Source organism: Mastigoproctus giganteus, chromosome 1 (genome assembly GCF_048544385.1).
Source record: "Mastigoproctus giganteus isolate SK-2022 chromosome 1, ASM4854438v1, whole genome shotgun sequence".
In the NCBI taxonomy this organism is placed as follows: Eukaryota; Metazoa; Arthropoda; class Arachnida; order Uropygi; family Thelyphonidae; genus Mastigoproctus; species Mastigoproctus giganteus.
The window spans coordinates 148,386,038-148,405,483 of NC_143575.1; the positions used below are offsets into that span (position 1 = coordinate 148,386,038).

General features: G+C 35.7%; 1 protein-coding gene across 3 annotated transcripts in view; it reads left to right on the forward strand.

Annotated features, from left to right (window-relative positions):
• The window catches only part of LOC150091188 ((3R)-3-hydroxyacyl-CoA dehydrogenase), a 30,599-nt gene extending 12,624 nt beyond the window's left edge, over positions 1-17,975 (forward strand). The window contains exons 2-4 of one of the 3 annotated variants that reach the window (XM_090374604.1): positions 6,975-6,982; positions 9,622-9,630; positions 17,330-17,975. In XM_090374604.1, the coding sequence (XP_090230730.1) occupies positions 6,975-6,982; positions 9,622-9,630; positions 17,330-17,914 (602 nt within the window). In that variant the 3' untranslated portion in view covers positions 17,915-17,975. Of the gene's footprint in view, positions 1-6,974; positions 6,983-9,621; positions 9,631-17,315 lie in introns of all 3 variants that reach the window. The other 2 variants (XM_090374598.1, XM_090374594.1) reach the window with 2 other exon arrangements.
• The last annotated feature ends 1,471 nt before the right edge of the window (positions 17,976-19,446 follow it).

A 19,446-nucleotide genomic window follows, 5' to 3' on the forward strand; every position in this document is an offset into this window, starting at 1 on the left:
AATGAAATTAAAAATTAAATAAAAAGGAAATTAATCCTATCATCCTATGCGCTTCCCTTACCCGAAAGTACTATCCAGATGACCTTTGAATTTCCCCAAACTGTCGGCCTCTACCACCCATGAAGGCAACTTATTCCAGTAATTTATAACTCGCTGGCTAAAATAAAACTTCCTGCAGTTCAATCTAAACATTTCCCCGCGTAACTTGAATTTATGTCCCCTAGTTCTAGCATCATTTATAATCTTGAAAATTTTGTCCTCATTCATTTTACTGATGCCTCTCAGAGCCTTAAACACCTCAATCAAATCTCCTCTAAGGTGTCTAGTTTCCAAACTCTGCAACCCACATATTCGAAGTCTTTCTTCATAAGGACGCCCTTTTGCCGATCTCACCAGGCGAGTTACCCTTCTTTGCACCCTTTCAAGAAGCTCGATGTCTTTCTTTAGGTGCGGTCTCCATACTTGAACACAGTATTCCAAGTGTGGTCTAACATAGGCCTTATATAATGGGATTATCACGTCCCTATCTCTACTTGCAAAAGTTCGATAGATCATCGATAGGACACCATGGGCCTTGAAGTTGAAGATAGTTGAAGCTGTCTCACGTTAAGATATTTGCCCCTTAAGGTAGGTCAAATTTGACTTTCAAATTTTCAGTCAATCTTTGAAGGAAAATATCTCAGCCAGAAAACAAGTATGAGAGCTGATATTTAGTTAGTTAGGCCGAATTTGTGCAGTTGGTAAGTGGAATGTCCGAAGAAAGTACCAAAGGTTTTTATTTCAAAGTTATGACTTTCAAAAGTCTTGCTTAAAAAGTTTTTGCTACAAATTTTTGGTGCCAGTTTTAGACTGCGTTGTAAAAAATGTAAAGGTTTTTGAGCCTGGATCAAAAGTTTTTCATTCTCTCCAAAAGTTAACTAGGTATACCAAGTTTCAGAGCACTACCTCTCACCATTGTGCAACTGATTTTCCCAGAGGACCGGATCAGGGTTACCCCCTGTCAAACACTTGTTGATGGTGAATGTCCACCAAAATGATTTAAATTTGAAAATAAAAATATCTGTTAAAAGTAATGTCAATGTGAAATGTAGTTTTATTATTATTAATAGTAGTAAGTACTGGCAAATGAGGTGCCTCTGTAGCCAGGTGGGCAGGAGCAGCAGTGCGTGGCACACACTTCTTGATTAGACCGGGGTTCAAGCCCGTGACCACCAAATACGGAGGATGCGGAAAGGTCAGGGAATGACCACCGCATATCCCTGGAGCAATATGGCCTTAGTTGCTAATGCTCCTAAAAACCAAACAACAACAACTGGCAAATGATGCAAGCAAGCACACTTATACAGCAATAGCAGAAAAAATAAATAAAAACACCACCAACCACCTCATCTGTTCATTCCATCTAATAATATCTCTAATTGTTTTTTAAATTTATTCAAACTACCCACTTCCACAACTTCTGATGTTAGTTTGCCCAACAATCAATTACTTTCTGGCTGAAAGCAAATTTTCACACATCTCTCCTGCAGCCATCCTTTTTCAACTTGATTTTATGCCCCCCCCCCCCTGTGTGTGTGTGTGTGTGTGTGTGTGTGTGTGTGTGTTATCTGAGAAAAGTTAGAATATCATCAGCAAGTTTACTCAACCCATTTAAAGCCTTAAACACATTTAAACTAGTCTCCTAGCAAGTGCCTAGTTTCAGAGCAGAGCACTGCAATTTGTAGAACCAAAGTCTTTTGTGTTAAGAATAGCACTCTGTGTTCTTGATTAATCAGATTGATGAGGGGAACAAAGGGTTGCTCTTACCCAGAAAGGCAAATTGCAATGTCTGGAGACTAGGCATCAGATCAGTGATCTGATTGAGATGATAAGGCCTTGAATGGTTTGAGCAGGCTGAAATTAACCCCATGGGCTCACATCTGGTGAGTATGGGCTTGGCACACCCAGAGTTCTGAGCTGGATATCATCATTTTTCTCTTTCTTGCTGATTCCTTTCCACTTCTCTCTCTCACTCTCTCTCAGAAGTCTGAACATACACCATAACCAATCAGCACCCTTTTACTGTTGTCCAACCTCAAATTCACAGAACTAACTTTTCTTCTTCCCCATTTATTCCTTCAACTTCTGCTTTCTGGAACAACCTCCCTTCATATGTATTTCCTGAAAATTACAATCTACAGAAATTCAAGAGTAAATGTCAACAAGCATCTTTCATCTTTTCAACCTGTGCACGGTACTAGGTACTATAGGTTCTAATACTTCTTGTGCTTGGGGGTTTCATAAAATATAAAGTGTGTGTTTATTGATATGGCTCCTACTAAGTGGCTGGTTTTGCTAATTGCTGACAAAATTAAGATTTTACAAGCTGTAGATAGTGTGCATTCAAAGAATGATATTATTTAGCAGTTCAGTATTCTTAAGAGTACATTGTTAACATTCTGAAAGATTGAAAATTGATTGAAAGCTTGGAGAAAGCTATTGCACTGGGTCAGATTGGAGCACAAAAATTGGTTTCCAGATCTGGAAAAGGAATTGCTAATGATGATGTGTGCAAAAAATATTTCTGTAGATAGAAATGTTTTAATCTAAGTCTGAATAGTTTGTCTATTGAATGAATATTTAAGATTTTAAACTCTTCCAATGGATGGTTCCAGAAATTCACTGGCTATTTTTGAAAAAATTGTGACGAAAGTGCAGCTGTTCATACTAAATATGAAGAAATGGAAGTAGAATAGTTTTTAAAAAGAATGTTTTGTTGATGTACAACCAGTTTAAAAAATATTTTATTGACATATAACTAGAATGATATCTTCAATGCTGATGAAACTGGATTTATTTTTAACCAGATAAAATGCCTTAAATTTAAAGCCAAGAAAATGTAATGGCAGAAAAAAATTCAAAATAGATTTCTATTTTTCAAGTAGCAAACTTGTCTGGCACTGAGAAGCTTTCTCTCTTAATCATTGGAAAAACCTAGAGCCCCTGATGCTTTAAAGGTTGTAAAACATTACCATTGTATATAAAGCAAACTAAAGGACTTAGATCTCATCAAAAATCTCTGAAGAATGGATCAGACATGTAGATCACAAGATGAAATGGGAGAATAGAAAATTTTGCTGTTTGTGATAACTACCCCATGCATTGCCAAGTGAATGGCCTATGTGTGATCACTGTTGAGTATCTGCCACTTAATGACATCACCTCTTCTTCACCCACTTGATCAAGGTGTAATTCAGTACTTCTTTAAGAATACTATTAAAGAAAATTGTGCTGTTTTGAAAGCAAAGCGAAATTGATTGTTGCAGGCAATGTATTTGTGCTTCAGTATGGGATTAGTTGGTCAAAAATATGACCCCAACTGCCTCAAATATGCTGGATATGAATGTTGTAATGAATGACACTTCATGCTTCCTTGCCTGTTAATCATGAAGAACAGTCCGATAATAGTGAAGAATTTCGATAATGTGCATCATTGCTTAAACTTAGAGGGAAATGTGTTTTGAAGACTATACTGAAGTGGACGTGTATTTCAACATGTGCACAAATGAAGAGGAAACTCATTACAGACATAATGTAACCCGAAATTTGTAGTGATGAAAAAGAGGAACCTACTGTGGTTGAGCAAGAAGTTTCATTGAAGGATGCTCATTAAGGACTAAAAGTTCTAATCCTTGATTAGCATTTTTTTTTTTTTTTTTCCAGGTGTCTTCATGATTCCCTTTTAAAACAAAGGGAATCATGAAGGCCTAAAGGTGTAATCTGTGATTAGGCCTTTATCTCACTACAGTGTACATATTCTGAATTAGATTCAACTATACTGTGTTTGTTGAATTACATTAAATGTACAAACTTTTCTTTGATCTTTTGCTAATTTTGTGATCCTTTTAATGACCTTCTCATTCCCTTGGGGTGGTTGTTATGAAGATCTAAGACTATATTTTTTTGTTATCAAGAAATGCCATGTTACAATACTTCATGTTATTTTGTGTTATTTATTATTTTATGCTATCTTACATAAAAATAATTTTTCATATAGTGATTCCCATCCCACACACACACACACACACACACACACACACATCAGGAGGTGAGCCACTAACAAGAGCATCACAGGCCATAATTGGCCTGCATGCCATGGGTTGGCTACCCCTGCTCTAACTCAACTAACTTACTGGTTAAAAATAATCAACAACATAAGAGTGATATGAGTATGAGATTCACAGATTGACCATTCATAGTTCACCCACATCCAATAATAAATAGTAACTCTCTGCTCAACAACAAATTATTCACATTGGTTTATGCTTGGCAGCTGACATCATAGGAGCAGGTAATTGCTTTAAGTTTTCCTAGAACCTCAGTTATAAACTAAGATAGATAAGTTTCTATAAGTTCATAGATAAGTTTCTTGTTGTATATAGTATTGTAAACTAGGATATTTTCAAAAGATATCCAACTATGTTAGAATTTGTAAAATTAATCTGTTTTTAAACAAAAACTGCTGTATTTTCTTCCTCAGCCTTGAGAATGAACCCTGAAGTCTTGTGTTTAAACGTAGTTATTAAAAATGTGAGGGTGTCATGTTGTCAAGTAAAAGGTCAATTTTTTTTTACTCATTAGTTTACTAAGTTTAATTGAATTTCACTTGATACCCAATAAAATTTTCAATTTAAGCTAGATAGAATTAGGTGCCTCTTCAGATCATTATAAATAACAATTATTTAAACTTAAGTTTTTAATTCCTGCATGTCTTCATGGCATTTAATCTCAGTTATTTCCTGCAACCAGCTCATAAGTGACACATTCATAAAGATTTTCCCTTTGCATGATTTTTCCTGCAGAAGTCAAGACTCTTAAACTCCACTCACTAAAACTAACTATAATCCTGACAAACAAATATGTTATCGAGAAAGAAACACAGATAAACTCTTTATTATTTTGGCAACTGGCCAATGAGACCTTTACTCAACATATATATGTTTATATCAGAATTAAAGTTACAGTGAATGGCATTTAGTTAATCCACTTCAGTCCCTTACTGCTTCCTTCCCTAAAATAAGTGGGAATATACCATCTTTCCCAGGGACATTACTGTAAAAGTCTTGAGCCAGTAAAGTCCATTGTAATTTTCAGCAGTCTAAGTGTATTGTACTCAGATTCATTAGCACAGCTTCTGCTCACTGTTAAACAATTTTTATATCAAAAGATTGAGGTGAAGTACACCTCAATCTTAATGTCAGCTGGGTTATCAGTGACTTTCTCACATCCATTACATAATGTTTGTAATGGATGTGACATAACATAAGTGTTTTGATCTGATTTCTCTCATCTATTAGATAAGCCCCCCCCTTCTTAGCTAGTAATTTCTCATATTGTCTGCCAGCCTTTCTGTGGTACTTTGCAGATCAACTCGTCTGCACTATTTTATGCATGACCTGCTGCCAGTATGGCATTTGAAGATGCCACTTTTTTTTTCTTTTCTTTTTTTTTTAATTTGAATTGTTGATGAAATCAGCTCCTCCCGTGCATCTTTTTCCACGAATATTCTCTAACTGGTTATATATTTTCTGTTTTCATTTCAATATACTACGAATTCATCATCATCATCAGCCATTTTCAATCCACTGCAGGATGAAGGCCTCTCCAGCAACGTTCCAGTTCCTTCTGTTTTGAGCACTGGCCATCCATTTACTACTCAAAAACTCATGAATTTCATCTATCCATCTCCGCCTTTGTCTTCCAGGTTTTCTTCTAGCTTCTCTTGGGTACCATTCTGTTATTTTCTTAGTCCATCTTTTGTCATCATGTCTTCGAGCTATGTGTCCTGCCCAAGACCATTTTAGTTCTTTAGTTTTGATAAGAATGTCCTTTACTTGAGTTTGCTGCCTAATCCATGTGTTTCTCTTCTTATCTAACATTCTAATTCCCAATATAATTCGTTCCATTCTTCGCTGTGTAGTTCTTAGCTTCTCTTCCATTCTTTTGGTGAGTGCCCAAGTTTCACTTCCATAAGTCATGGTGGGGAGTATACATTGATTCATTATTTTACGTTTCAGACAAACTGGGATATTGCTCTTCAGTATGTGACTATATTTCCTGAATGCTATCCATCCAAAATTTATTCTTCTCTTGACTTCCAGCCATTTATCATTATTACAGCTAATAACTTGTCCCAGATAAGTATATGACTCCACCTTTTCAATTACTGCTTCTTCAATCATTATTTCCCTTTCCGTGGCATACTTGTTCATCATTACTTTTGTTTTAGCCATATTCATCTTTAGTCCAAAATCCTTACTAACTGTGCATAACTGATTAAGATTTTCCTCTAATTCTTTGGGATCGTGGCTTATGACCACAATGTCATCTGCAAATCGTAAATGGTTTAGGTACTCTCCGTTCACATTGACTCCTTTCTGCGACAAGTCTAATCTTCTGAAAGCTTCCTCAAGGGCAGCAGTAAACAGTTTCGGAGATATTGTGTCTCCTTGTCGAACTCCTTTCTCGATTATAAATTTGCTACTCTCTTTGTCTAGTCTAATAAAGGAGGTAGCACTCTTATATATTTTCTTCAGAATCATAATATATGAGATATCTATGCCTTGTCTTTCCAGTGCCCGAAACATTGCCTTATGCTGTATGGAGTCAAATGCCTTTTCATAATCCACAAATGCCAGGCATAATGGTGTTTTATATTCATTTGCTTTCTCCATTAGCTGTGATATTACGTGAAGGTGATCCATAGTTGAGAATCCTGTCCTAAAGCCAGCTTGCTCTTTAGGTTGATTCTCATCAAGTATTCTTTCTAATCTGTTAGTAATGACCCTTGTGAACAACTTGTAGATATGGGATAACAAGCTAATTGGTCTATAATTTCCAATTTCTGATTTATCTCCTTTCTTATGCAGCAAAACTATGATTGCATTATTCCACTGCTTAGGCATCACACCTTTTCTAATGCACTTTGTGAAGAGCCTTGCCAGTTTTTGTGTTATGTCTCTTCCTCCCAATTTTAACAACTCTACAGTAACTTCATCTTCCCCCGGGGCTTTCCGATTCTTCATTTTCTTCAATGCATGTTCTACCTCATCACGAAGAATATCGGGTATGTCGTATGTGTTGCTACTTTGCAATCCATCTTCCCCACTGCTGGTATCATTCCCTCGCTCCTTGTATAATTCTCTATAGTAGTCTTCTGCTATTTGAATTATGCCTTCTCTGCTGTTTATAAGTACACCATTGCTATTCTTCAATTTCAGTATCATTTGTCTTTCTGTATTACTGCTCATGGCTGCTGATTTAAATCCTTTGTTTTCCCTTAATGCTTGTTCTACTTTTCTTGTGTTAAATCTTCTTATGTCCTCTCTGAGTCTCTTTCTAATGGCTTTGCATAACTCAGTATACTCAATTTTCTCCCTGGCAGTGTTTTTCTTGCTCTTCATTTGTCTTTGGTTCATCATGACAAGTGTTTCTTGACTAATTTTTTCTTCTTTGGATTTCTGTTTCCCTATAGGTTTCTTGGGCTTTATCACTTTCAGAAAGTTGTAATATTCCTCGTCGATATCTTGGTCCTGAGCAGTCTGCAGAAGCTCAAACTTGTTCTTAAGTTCCAGTACATACTGCTTTTTCTCCTCTTCTGTTATTTCAAAGACCTTTGTATTATTTACTCGAGTCAGTTTTTTCCTTTCCTTTCCTACATCTATATCAAGTGTAAATCTTACCATTCTGTGATCACTTCCAACATTTACCTTATTCAGGACGGTAACATCATTCACAATATATCTTCTGTTAGTGAGGATGAAGTCGATTTCATTAGTTGTTAATCCATTTGGACTCTTCCATGTCCACTTTCTGTTCACCCTTTTCTTGAAAAAAGTGTTCATTACTGACATTCCTTGAGATTCTGCAAATTCCACAAGTCTTTCACCTCTTTTATTTCTTTCACCAATTCCAAAATTTCCTATAGTTCCTCTTTCTGCGCTGTTTTGCCTTTTTCCAACCTTAGCATTGAAGTCCCCCATAATAATAGTGTAGTGGGTTTTCTGCTCATCTAGAAGACTCAATTTCAGTGTACATGTCTTCAACCTCTTCATCATCGTGGCTCGATGTTGGTGCATAAATCATTACAATCTTTAGCTTGTACCTCTTAGAAATCTTGTGTATTAGTCTTGACACCCTTGTGATGTACTTTTGAATTCCAAAATGTTGTTTTTAAAATCTTTATGGACCAGAAACCCAACTCCACCTTCACTCCTTTCACTGTTTCCATTGGTGTACAGCAGATTTCCACTTGATAAACTTATAAGTGATTCATTTCTTCTTCTTGTTTCAGCCAAACCGATGATATTCCAATTCACATTTTCTAATTCCTTTTCCAGCTCTAATATCCTGTCTTCACCGATGAGTGATCGTACGTTATAACAGGCCAAGTTCAATTTCCGTGCATGGCAGCCTGGTCGTACCCAGAGATTCTTAGCACCCTCTGCTTCCACTCTGATCCTCTCGCTGCCGTAAGAGGGAGAGTGAAAGCTGCTGGGGACTGAGGGCCATTTGTATTGTTGTGTTCTCATTGCTGGAGGGTTTGGTCTTTTCCTCTTCACGCTGACCAGGCGTCTTGAAGAGAACCACTCTGCACGTTCGTTGCCACCTAGGTGACGTAACAGGGCTTACCATCGAGAAGGTGTGCATGAGTGGATTTTAGGGAGGCAGGCCAACCGGACTTCTCCTAAATCTTCTGTAATAGAGAGATATTGGATCCATCAGTGTTTTAGGCTGAGTGTCTGATAACACACAGGATACCTGTTCCCCTCCAAGCCCCCTCCAATACTACGAATTAGAGGACATTAATTTTTTTTTTTTTTGTTTGGTGTTTAACAGATGGCAGACAAGCAAAAGCGATTGTATTTTTTTTTCTAGTCAGTTCCCATTCCCACGTGGTGTCTGTGAGATGCCAGCAACAGGTGTCTATTCTTGTCATAAAGCTTTGATTTTTTTCTAGCCAAACACGAATGGCTGTCAAAAAAACAGATGCTACATAATTATCTGTTTCAGTTTGGGAGGTGACCTTAAATTTATAAAAAAATGACACTCTTTATTATTATTGGGTTTGCTTGTTTATTTTTTTATTTTATTGAGTTTATCAAATCATAATTAATAGATCACTGTTTCAAAATCAGTAAAAAAGCAGAAACTTTTTATAATCAAAACAAAAGGGGTGTCTCACAGATGCTAATTAAGCATCTTTGTTAAATTGAGGGCATGAGCAATGGCAGATTGAGATTTTCATTTTTTAATTGCCTTATGCATTTTTTTTTTTTTTTTTGGTTGTGCTATATTTTCTTAATAATATATTGGACTATTAACTGGAGGGAGGAAGAGAGCTATATGCTGTTGTATATGAGTTATGAGAAGTATTGCCAAGGTGGCAAAATCAGGAAGGAAATGCAAATACATTCATTCCCATTGAAGAAGTTGCATAAAAGAAAGATGCTAAAATGTTATCCAAAATGGATAAAAGAAAGGTTTAATTGAGCAAAAGAATAAAAAGCATAGGATAGTTACTCTGTGGGACACTGATTCATAAGTATTACAGTAAACCCTTGATTTTATGGACTAAAGGAGAAAGGGGATGTCAGTCAGTTATGAAAGCTTCCATCAAATCAGTTTTTTTTTTTTTTTTTTTACAAGTTGAAAATTTAAGCAGGACTCTGTATGTATTAGAAATACTGAAATAATATAGTTAAATAATAAAAAAAACATGCTTTTATTTACCTTGAATTTATTGGTAGATAGATACTGCATAATTAGTAGAAGATAATTTACTACAAATGTATAGTGGTATTCTGGTGCTAATCAAATGTTTTTCATTTTTTTGAATTGAGATGTATAAAATTGAGAATTTACTGTATAAGCATATATATGTAGGAAACCTACTGATGTGGTAAGAAAGGTAACAGCTTGGTACAAGAAATCACTAGAATGAGAGTGAGCTAAGAATAGGAATTGAAAGTTCCACTCTTATGTAAATACAAAGGAGAGGTTGAATCATGTAGTTCCCTTTTATCGAAGTGGAAGAATCATAAACAGCCCAGCAGAAGTAGTAGACTAATTGAATAGGTATTTTGCAAAGATATTTGCAGCTGAAAGAACAAATGTTGGATATTGATATATGTTGTGCCTTATGCAGGATGGCTTCTAAACATTAATTTAGAAGCACTCTCTTGTACTGCCTTGGTACACAGTACTGATATATAACTCTGTAAAAGGCAAGAAATTATCAAAGTGCTGTGTTTAGGATATTTTAGGGAGGATATTTTAGTTATTTCTGGCCACTTTGCAACCAGGAGGCAGCAATCATCAGGGAGGCTGCTTTCCAATATACAGTAAAAACAGCTACATTTGAGTGTGCTGCTCTATTGAGGATGTTAATGAGACAGTGCTGCCACAAGATATTTTTGTGCCCTAGGCAAATCAAGCATTTGCCTAGGGCATGTGGATTAACCATAAAATTAAATAATCTGCATGATGGCAAAGCAGTCCTACCCAAATGGCACCCTAGGCATTTGCCTGGATGCCTACCATACCACGATGGCACTGTAATGAGATCATCACTAGACTCTGGGGAAATCCCCCTGGACTGGAGATGGGCAACTATGGACCATTGAATTTGACTTTAGAGGTGATGTAAGATCACGGTGTGTCTGATTATATACAATATAGGGGACATATTGATAGGAATGGTATCCTTAATGGAAGGCACCATGGGTATATAAGGGGGAAATATTACCTGATCAATCTTGTTAATTATTATAACAAAGTCATAAAATAGTTGGATGCATGAAACAGCTTTGATATTATTTGCCTTTACTTCAGTAAAGCTTTTCATATAGTTTCCCATGAAAGGCTATTATATAAACTAGAACTGTTTGGGATTAACAGCAAGATCTTTTGTTGAATCAAGGTCTGACTAAAAGACAGGTGATAGAGTAGTCATAAATAGACATATTTTGGGTGGCCCAATATATCAAGTGGAGTTCTTCAGGGCTCAGTGTTGGAGCCTTCTGTTTCTTATCTTTCTTAATGACACTGGTGAAGAAGTGCAAGGGAAGTTGTCAGAATTTGCTGATGGTTAAAGATAAAGGGTTGTTGGTAATAAGAACTGGATATTTTGCTTTAAAATGACTTAGATCAGTTGCACAAATGATCTGGAAAAATGGTAACTTAAGTTGACTGCTTCTAAACAAAGTTTGCATTGAGGGAACAGAAATTCAGGAGTTAGTTATAGCTGGGTGGGTGGAGTGGAGTTAAAAATAGTCTAAGATGAAAAAGACTTAGGAGTTGCGATTCAGTCAGACTTATAAAATTACTTTTTGTAATTGCATTTATGGAGAATTCATCAACAGCAACAAGTTTGCTAACAATTTCTTCTAGAGTATCTTTTTCCTTCTTAGTGGAATATGCTAATGTTTGCTTTTGCTTGCCAGTAAAAGTGCTTTCTTCACTGTCTTCAAGCGCTTTGCTCTTGCAAATTCCACTGTGTGTTGACTCGGTCTATTTATCTATTAAGTACCTCTTTTATTAATAATAATAATAATAATATAATCTTTGTCCTACAAAAAATGTTGAATTATCCCACTTGTGGACCAGCCTCAGCAGAGTAATGTTAGAACCACACTTTTTTTTTTTTTACATTTTACACTTTATTCATGTGAGTTCTTAATAAATTATTGCCAAATAAATGATCTTCGATGAGACATTTGAGTGGTGTAAAATTAAAAAAAAAATAATAATAAGGCAGTAAATATACCTCATAATATGGATGATAGGTGGCAACTGTGGGCAGTGTTGCTAGAATGTCAAAGCTTAAATATTGTACCATGAGAATAAAAATTTATTATTCTCTATTCAAAAATATCATACTCAGGAAAAAAGTATAATTTTATGTATTATAATGATTTAGTGAGTAATATTAGCATGCCTTTTTATTTTGATGTAGAAAAAATTAAAATTCCAGTATTTCCTGGGATATTTATCTAATTCCAGAGTTTAAGTCCAGTACAAACAGCTGGGTTCCCAGTTTCCTGGTAAAGAAACTAGTATGTACTGATCTATTTCATTGCAATGTGAATGAAAAGGATCCAAACTCACTTCGGTAGTGTAGGAATTTTCTGAGCTCAAGAGATGAGAACAGCATGGTGTTGCACAATCCCACCCCAAAAGAGGATGAGCCATTCACACATGTGCACATATGCATACACACAAGCAGTCATGCATCGTTTGGTACTAGGATAGTAACAGAAGGAAGAGAAAAAATGAAATAAAGTAAAATCCCATACTAAAGAAGGTTCTCTATGGAGGAGTCATTTCAAGATTCAGAATTGGTGGATCTGGCAGCAGTCATGCTGTTCTTGTACTGGCAAAAATATGTAGGTGTAGAAAGATTTTTTTACTTCAAAGAATATCTTTTGTGTGTTCTGATGAGAAGTTGGGTGCAGTTAAAAGATGACATAAGTCTGGGTATAACAGGTAAAGCAATAACATATTTACCCAGTCCGTACCCCCTCAACAGGTGCAGGTGTCAGTCTGATAGCTTAAAGTCAAACAACTTGGTGTTAATCTGTGACCAGTCAGAATAAATAAAGTATACAGTAGGAACCAATTCTTGTGTATTTGAAGTGTTGCAAAAGAGACATCGAGAATGTTTTTAGTTTTTGTAACAAACCTATTTAAATAGTTTTGTTATAACTCCTTTAGTAGAGACTGTTGTTGTTGTTATTTGGTTTTTAGGAGCATTAGCAACTCAAGCCATATTGCTCTGGGGATATGCGGTGGTCATTTCCTGACCTTTCCGCATCCTCCATATTTGGTGGTCACGGGCTCGAACCCCAGTCTGATCAAGAAGAGTGTGCTACGCATTGCTGCTCCTGCCCACCTGACTACGGAGGCGCCTTAGTAGAGGCAGTCCATCTATTTTTCCAAAGAGTCATGAGAATATGTGGGTAGTAAGCACCTGGTGCTGAGATCTCTGATAAATTTGATACAGGTCCAATAAATAAAATAAGTCTAATTTGTGGCCCCTCCCAATTTCAGGCCATTCTATTGACAGAGTGCTCTACCCTCTCCCCCAGATCATGCTGGATGAGTTAGTTCAATGTGGAATGACAGCGGTAATCATATTTGGAATGTGAATGCAGTTTTAAGCTAAAATGTATTTTCTTTACAAAATCACCAGAAAATGAAAATTAAAAAAAAAATAAATCCAAGTTATATAATGAAAATTAATATCTGTAAAGTTAAATATATAATAAGATATTAACAAATAAGTTAATATCTGTAAAGTTAAAATCCTCCGTTATATATTCTGGGTGAAGGTAAAGAAAGCCATCACTAAAATCACAGGAAACTTTGGGAAAACTTACCGGGCAAACTCTTTTCCCACTAATGCAGTTTTTCACTGCATTCTCGGTAAACAGATGGTGCGTGTTACGGTAGTGGCAGTAGAAGTTGATAATGATGTATTGATTAGTTTTTTCTCATTATTAAAAGCAGATTATTGGAGTTCGTGAGCCTTTGTGGCTGAAGTTTACTTACAGGTACACCCTCCATACTGCCTCAGTCTTAGGGTGTTTATCCCCCCCTTCCTGCCGTTTTAAAATAAGAAAACTTCTACAGGTGGAGCGTGGTAGTGGCAGTAGAAGTTTGTTTCCTATTGGGAAAAAAACAGGGGGAAGGGGAGATAAACATCCTAAGACTGAGACAGTCTGGAGGCATACCCATAAGTAAATTTCAGCTCACTCATGAACTCCAAAATCTGCTTTTAATAATGAGAAAAAATCTAATCAATACATTGTTATCGACTTCTACTGCCATGCACCATCTGTTTACCGAGAATGCAGGGTAGAAACTGCAGTAACAGGGAAACAAGTTTGTCCGCTAAGTTAAGCAAAGTTTCCCATGGTTCTGTGTTAGCTTTCATTACCTTAGCCACGTTCTGATTTGCTGGTCCACTCTATTGTTTGTATAGTTGTTTGTTACATGCTCATCGCTGTCATTTGGCCTATAATTTACTCCTACTCTTATTTTTGTTTTATTCAGTACTTATTGCACACCAAAATGATTTAACATTTTGCATTGCACTGCCCACCCACATAAACTGGGTGGGCAGTGCAATGTTGAGCTCATTTTTATGTGCTCCCATTATACTCACCATATTCAAATTCTGCATCACTTGTGTTCCTTGTTTATACTCTGACACAACCACTAGGTCAGAGGAGTTTACACTTAATTATATTGACAGTGAATACAATTGTTAACTGTATTTAGCAGTTACAAACTGTGGTGCACTCTTGTGCTTGATCATTTGCCTGTGTCTGAGTAGTTCTGTTTATGATGTTCCCATAATGTATTTGTCCTATGATGACTTCCAGCAATCCTTATAATACTCAGCCTACTTTCCAGGCTGCTGCATGTCCCAATAGAAGCAGTGCAAAAATCACTTTCACCTCTGTTTGTGGCTGCTGTTAACTTATTATCTTCCTTGCCCTCCCCTACAAGCTACCAGTTTTCTGATCCACTTAAACTGCCTTGCTAGCAGCAGCAAATATTCCTGAACTCTTTCCATTCAAGAGTATCCCAAAACCAGTCTTAAAACCAGTCTCTCCAGGATCAGATCCACAACGGCTCTCATGTGCTCTTTCCTATCATGTCTAGGCAGAATTGTAGATAATTTCAAATTTAATCATAACTCACGACTTTCAACATTTTCCTATACCTGTTAAATAAATCCTCAGATCTATTCTTAATATCATACCAACATGTACAACACATTATATAACTTCTGTCATTAAAATGTTATTGCTGTTTTGAAACAAAATTAACTTTTGTCCCTAGTAGACATACTCTGTCCTTTATACACAGTACTGTATATTTTTTGTTTCAGTGGTAGTGTTTTTTTTTTAATTTTATGATATAAATGACAAATTCTGACTTTCTTTCAGAAGCTTAAAGCACTGCTATGTTTGAGTTGCAGTGACTTTTTTTTTTTTTTTTACACTAATTTTAACTACCTTACATGTAAATTGTATGTTCATAGTTATGGTGAATATTTTGTTAAACACATTCTAGTCATTTTTCACTGTTTGAGCATTACTCTTATTGAAGATAACAATAATAAGCATATAATTGGTATTTAATCCATAGCTTATTAGTTAACTCATCCTGATATTGAAATGCTCTAGATTTGTTTCTCTTATAGTATAGTGGGTTCACTGTATATTACTCATTTGGAGAGATCTGGGTGGAAATTCCACCAGAGATGAGATGAATTACTAAAGTCCTCTTCGATTAGAGCTGTAGTTGGCATATTTCTTGTAGTTAGCTGAAACAACGTACTGCCTCTGCAGTACGTTGTTTCAGCCATTAGCATTAGTAGAGGCATACGATGCAAGAAAGCAAGCTTATACAGCATAAGCCAGAAAAAAAAAAATTCCCATTTCACACATCCATTCACTCTAAAAGTTTGTTCAGTTCTTCCTTGAATTTATTTAAGCTTTCAACTTCAACGACAGATGGAAGTTTGTTCCAGCAATCAACTACCCACTGGCTTTAGCCAGTGGGTAGTTGATTGCTGGAACATCTATTCTACAACTGTCTTTCCTCAGTTTGAATTTATTCCCCCTTAGATTTGTTTGCAATCTGAGCAAGAGGAAGAATCCCATTAATGAGCCTGCTCAACCCATTCAAAGCCTTATACACCTCAATCAGATTACTTGCAGGTGCCTAGTTTCAGATGCTGCAATTTGCAGAACTTAAGCCTTTCTTGGTAAGAGGATCCGATCCCCTCATTCCTCTCACCAATCTTGTTGCCCTTCCTAAAATGAGGCCTCCAGATCTGTTTGCGGTACTCAAGGTGTGGCCTGACCATTGCCTTATAGAAAGGGATAATCACCTCCTTATCCCTACAGCAAAATTCCTGTATATCATTGACAAGACCCCATGACCTGCTCTGGCAGCCTGTCTGCACTGCTCAGAAAACTTAATATCTGACTGCACAATTACTCCCAGGTCTTTTTCATTCTCTACCACCCTGAGTGATAGAGAATGAAAAAGACCTGAACTGAATGAAACCAACTGAGTGTAGTACCACACAGTTGTACATTTCTCTGGGTCTACTTCTACCAATATGCACTACTTTGCATTTGTCAATGTTAAACTTCAGTTGCCACTTTTCTGCTCAACTTTTCTAAATCCTGTTGCAGTAGCTTATGGACATTAACAACCCTGCCAACCTTTTGTATCATCTGCAAATTTGTGCATTAAACCTGATATATCTTCATCAATATCATTGATAAATATAAAAAAGAACAAAGGGCCTAACACTGAACCCTAGGGGACTACACTAATAACATTATTCCATGAAGAGTAATGTCCATTGATTACCATTCTGCCACTGAACCACCTGTTTATCCGTTGTATAAATTTGCCATTAATGCCATACTGCTCCAATTTGTACAGTAGTCTTCCATGTGCAATAGTATCAAAAGCTCTCCTGAAATCCAAGTAAATGATATGAAAATTATTATTTGCATTCCTTTTGTAATCATAACATTGTATCCAATCAAATTGGTCAGACAAGACCAATGTCTGAATTATTACTGCAGTCTTGTCTAGATGATCCTGCAATGTTTCTTTGACTTTGTTATTTTCCCCAGGAAAGATGTTAAACTAACAGGTCTGTATTATTCGCATTACCCTTTGATTTCCCTTCATTGTGAAGTTGGGATACATTTGCACATTGATTTGCACATGCAGATCAATGTTTTAACACACTTGTACAGACATAATACAAGGTAAATCTTATGAGCACAGTACTATATAAACTGGTGTAATATGACCAAAGTAGTTATTTCACCAAAAATATCCAAAATCCACCAGCCATAACACAAATACTCCATATTTGTTTATAGTAAATGCTTACATACACTGAGCACATTTAATATGCTATGCTGGGATATATCATGAAATGGGAGAACAAGTTTATTTTTAATATGGGATGTTTTTGCCATATTGATTAATTTGCAACATAGATATGTTTAACTTTATCAGTGTTGTGTATACACACATACCCATACACACAACAGTTGACATATTTTTTCAGTGTATATTAAGGAATGAAATTACTCTATCAAACAAGAGTAATAGCTTTTCGATTTTCATTCTATATGTGGATTAGTAAGAATAGTAATAATGCTAACTTAATAGAAAATTATTAGTGCTAGTTAAAGTTTTAATAATAATTGAATATTATTAATTTATAGGTGATGTTGGACAGCACTATTCACACTCAGTAGATATTGTTAATAAAGATTCTGTAGACAATCTTATGTCTGCTGTTCGTAAGCATTTTTCCACTATACCAAATGTAGTTGTCAATTGTGCTGGTATTACAAAAGACAGTTTTATGGTGGAGATGAGTGAGCAGATGTTTGATGACGTTATTAGAGTCAACTTAAAAGGTACCTTTCTTGTCACTCAAGCTGCTAGCCAGTTAATGATTCAGGAAAAAGTGTCAAATGGATCAATCATCAATGTATCCAGTGTTGTTGGTAAAGTTGGTAACTTGGGCCAATGTAATTATGCTGCTTCAAAGGCTGGAGTTGAAGGTTTTACTAAAACTGTTGCTAAGGAAATGGCAAATTTTAATATACGGTGTAATGCAGTGATGCCTGGTTTTATTAACACTCCAATGTTATCAACTGTTCCAGATAAACTGATAGAAATGATAAAAAAGCAGATACCCTTAAGAAGGATTGGAAAACCAGAGGAAGTAGCTGAAGTCTGTTCATTTCTAGCATCAGAAAGAAGTTCCTACATCACAGGCTCAGTTATACAAGTATCTGGTGGACTGTTTATGTAACTATAAGTTGAGTAATATGTTACTTTGTTTACAAGATTAAACATTCATAATTTCACACTTACTGTGACCTCATGTGAAGAAACAATTTTTTTTTTTTTAATAAGTATAACTCTAATAAATATTTACTAGTAATGGGCATAATCAAGGAGTTTTAACTGACTCGTTCAATTACACTCATACAATTAAAATGATTAGGGTGAAAATAAAGAAACTTTGATAAGCTATCCATAAACTACTGAAATCTTATCGGCAAACTTCTTTCTGTTAAGTGCTGATGTCAAGCAGTCACTTAAACCTATGATGTTAGTCTGTTATGCACATGCACTAATCAGTTTATAATCTGTTACTCATACGTGGAATTCATTCACTCATTTGCATAGTCTTATTTTCTATCACAATATAAAATGTTAATTTTATGTGAACTATGTATACAGTATTACCAAAACAAACCTGTTTGGCTTACCATTAGGGCTTGTCTTTTTTTTTTTTGCCAATTGGCTATTCAAATATTTCTGCTCAGCAGTTTAGTACATTTGGCTTCTGAACACATTCAAATATGTTATCCAAATGGATTAGAAGATGTCTAGCTTTTAACTTTTCATTCAGTTGAATTTGGTCTTGCTTGATATTATATTTGATACTTCATTTACAATTAGTCATGCAAGTGAATCACAGTTCCTGACTTATATACAATGGCATATGTGGGGGAAATACTACTCCCAAAAAATTATTCATTTTAGCAGTGAGATATGGGAGGCGTACTCTTCCCAGTGGTGTTTGCCCTTGTATTATAAAAATCAAGAACTGTAATTTGCTCTCTTTGTTAAAATTAAAATATATCTGTTATAAGTATTAAATATAATATCAAACAAGTCCCAAATACCAGAAATATATCAAACGAGTCCGTCCCTGATACTTGACATTCTCCTATGTGGTTGTTTCATGTAAATTTTTGCAGCCTGCTGTGCTCGATTGGTAATGCAGAACGTCAAATTTTACCAACAGCATAAAATTTGTTTTCTCTTATGTGGTTGAAAAAAATTTCTTAATTGCAATTACTTTGCTATTACTGTCTAGTGCAGTGGGCTGCAAATATTTGCAGCCCATTAGCTGTAACATGTGACATAGTTGTAACGTGTGCAGGCAAAGCCAACTGTGATATCAACAACGGAACATACTTGACTTTCATACATAAAATGGTTCCAATCAAAAGGGAAAAAAAAAAAAAAATTATGTACTATTTAGAAATTTTTGAACAATGATCCCATAAACAGAAACAAATGTTAAAAATGCTAGATATTCTCTTATGACACTCATAAAAAGTAGACATCACTTTCTCATTCCTAAAATGGTATGTTCATAAATTTAAAAAAGATGTAGTTGTGTAAATTTGCAAATTGGCCAGTTTTAGATTCACTCTGTATGAAAGAGCTGACGTTATGCTGCTGGCTGAGGAAGCACATAATGAGAAACTTTTGATAGATGACTAACCAACCACAGTGTTCTCTATTTGCTGTTAAAATAACTGGAAG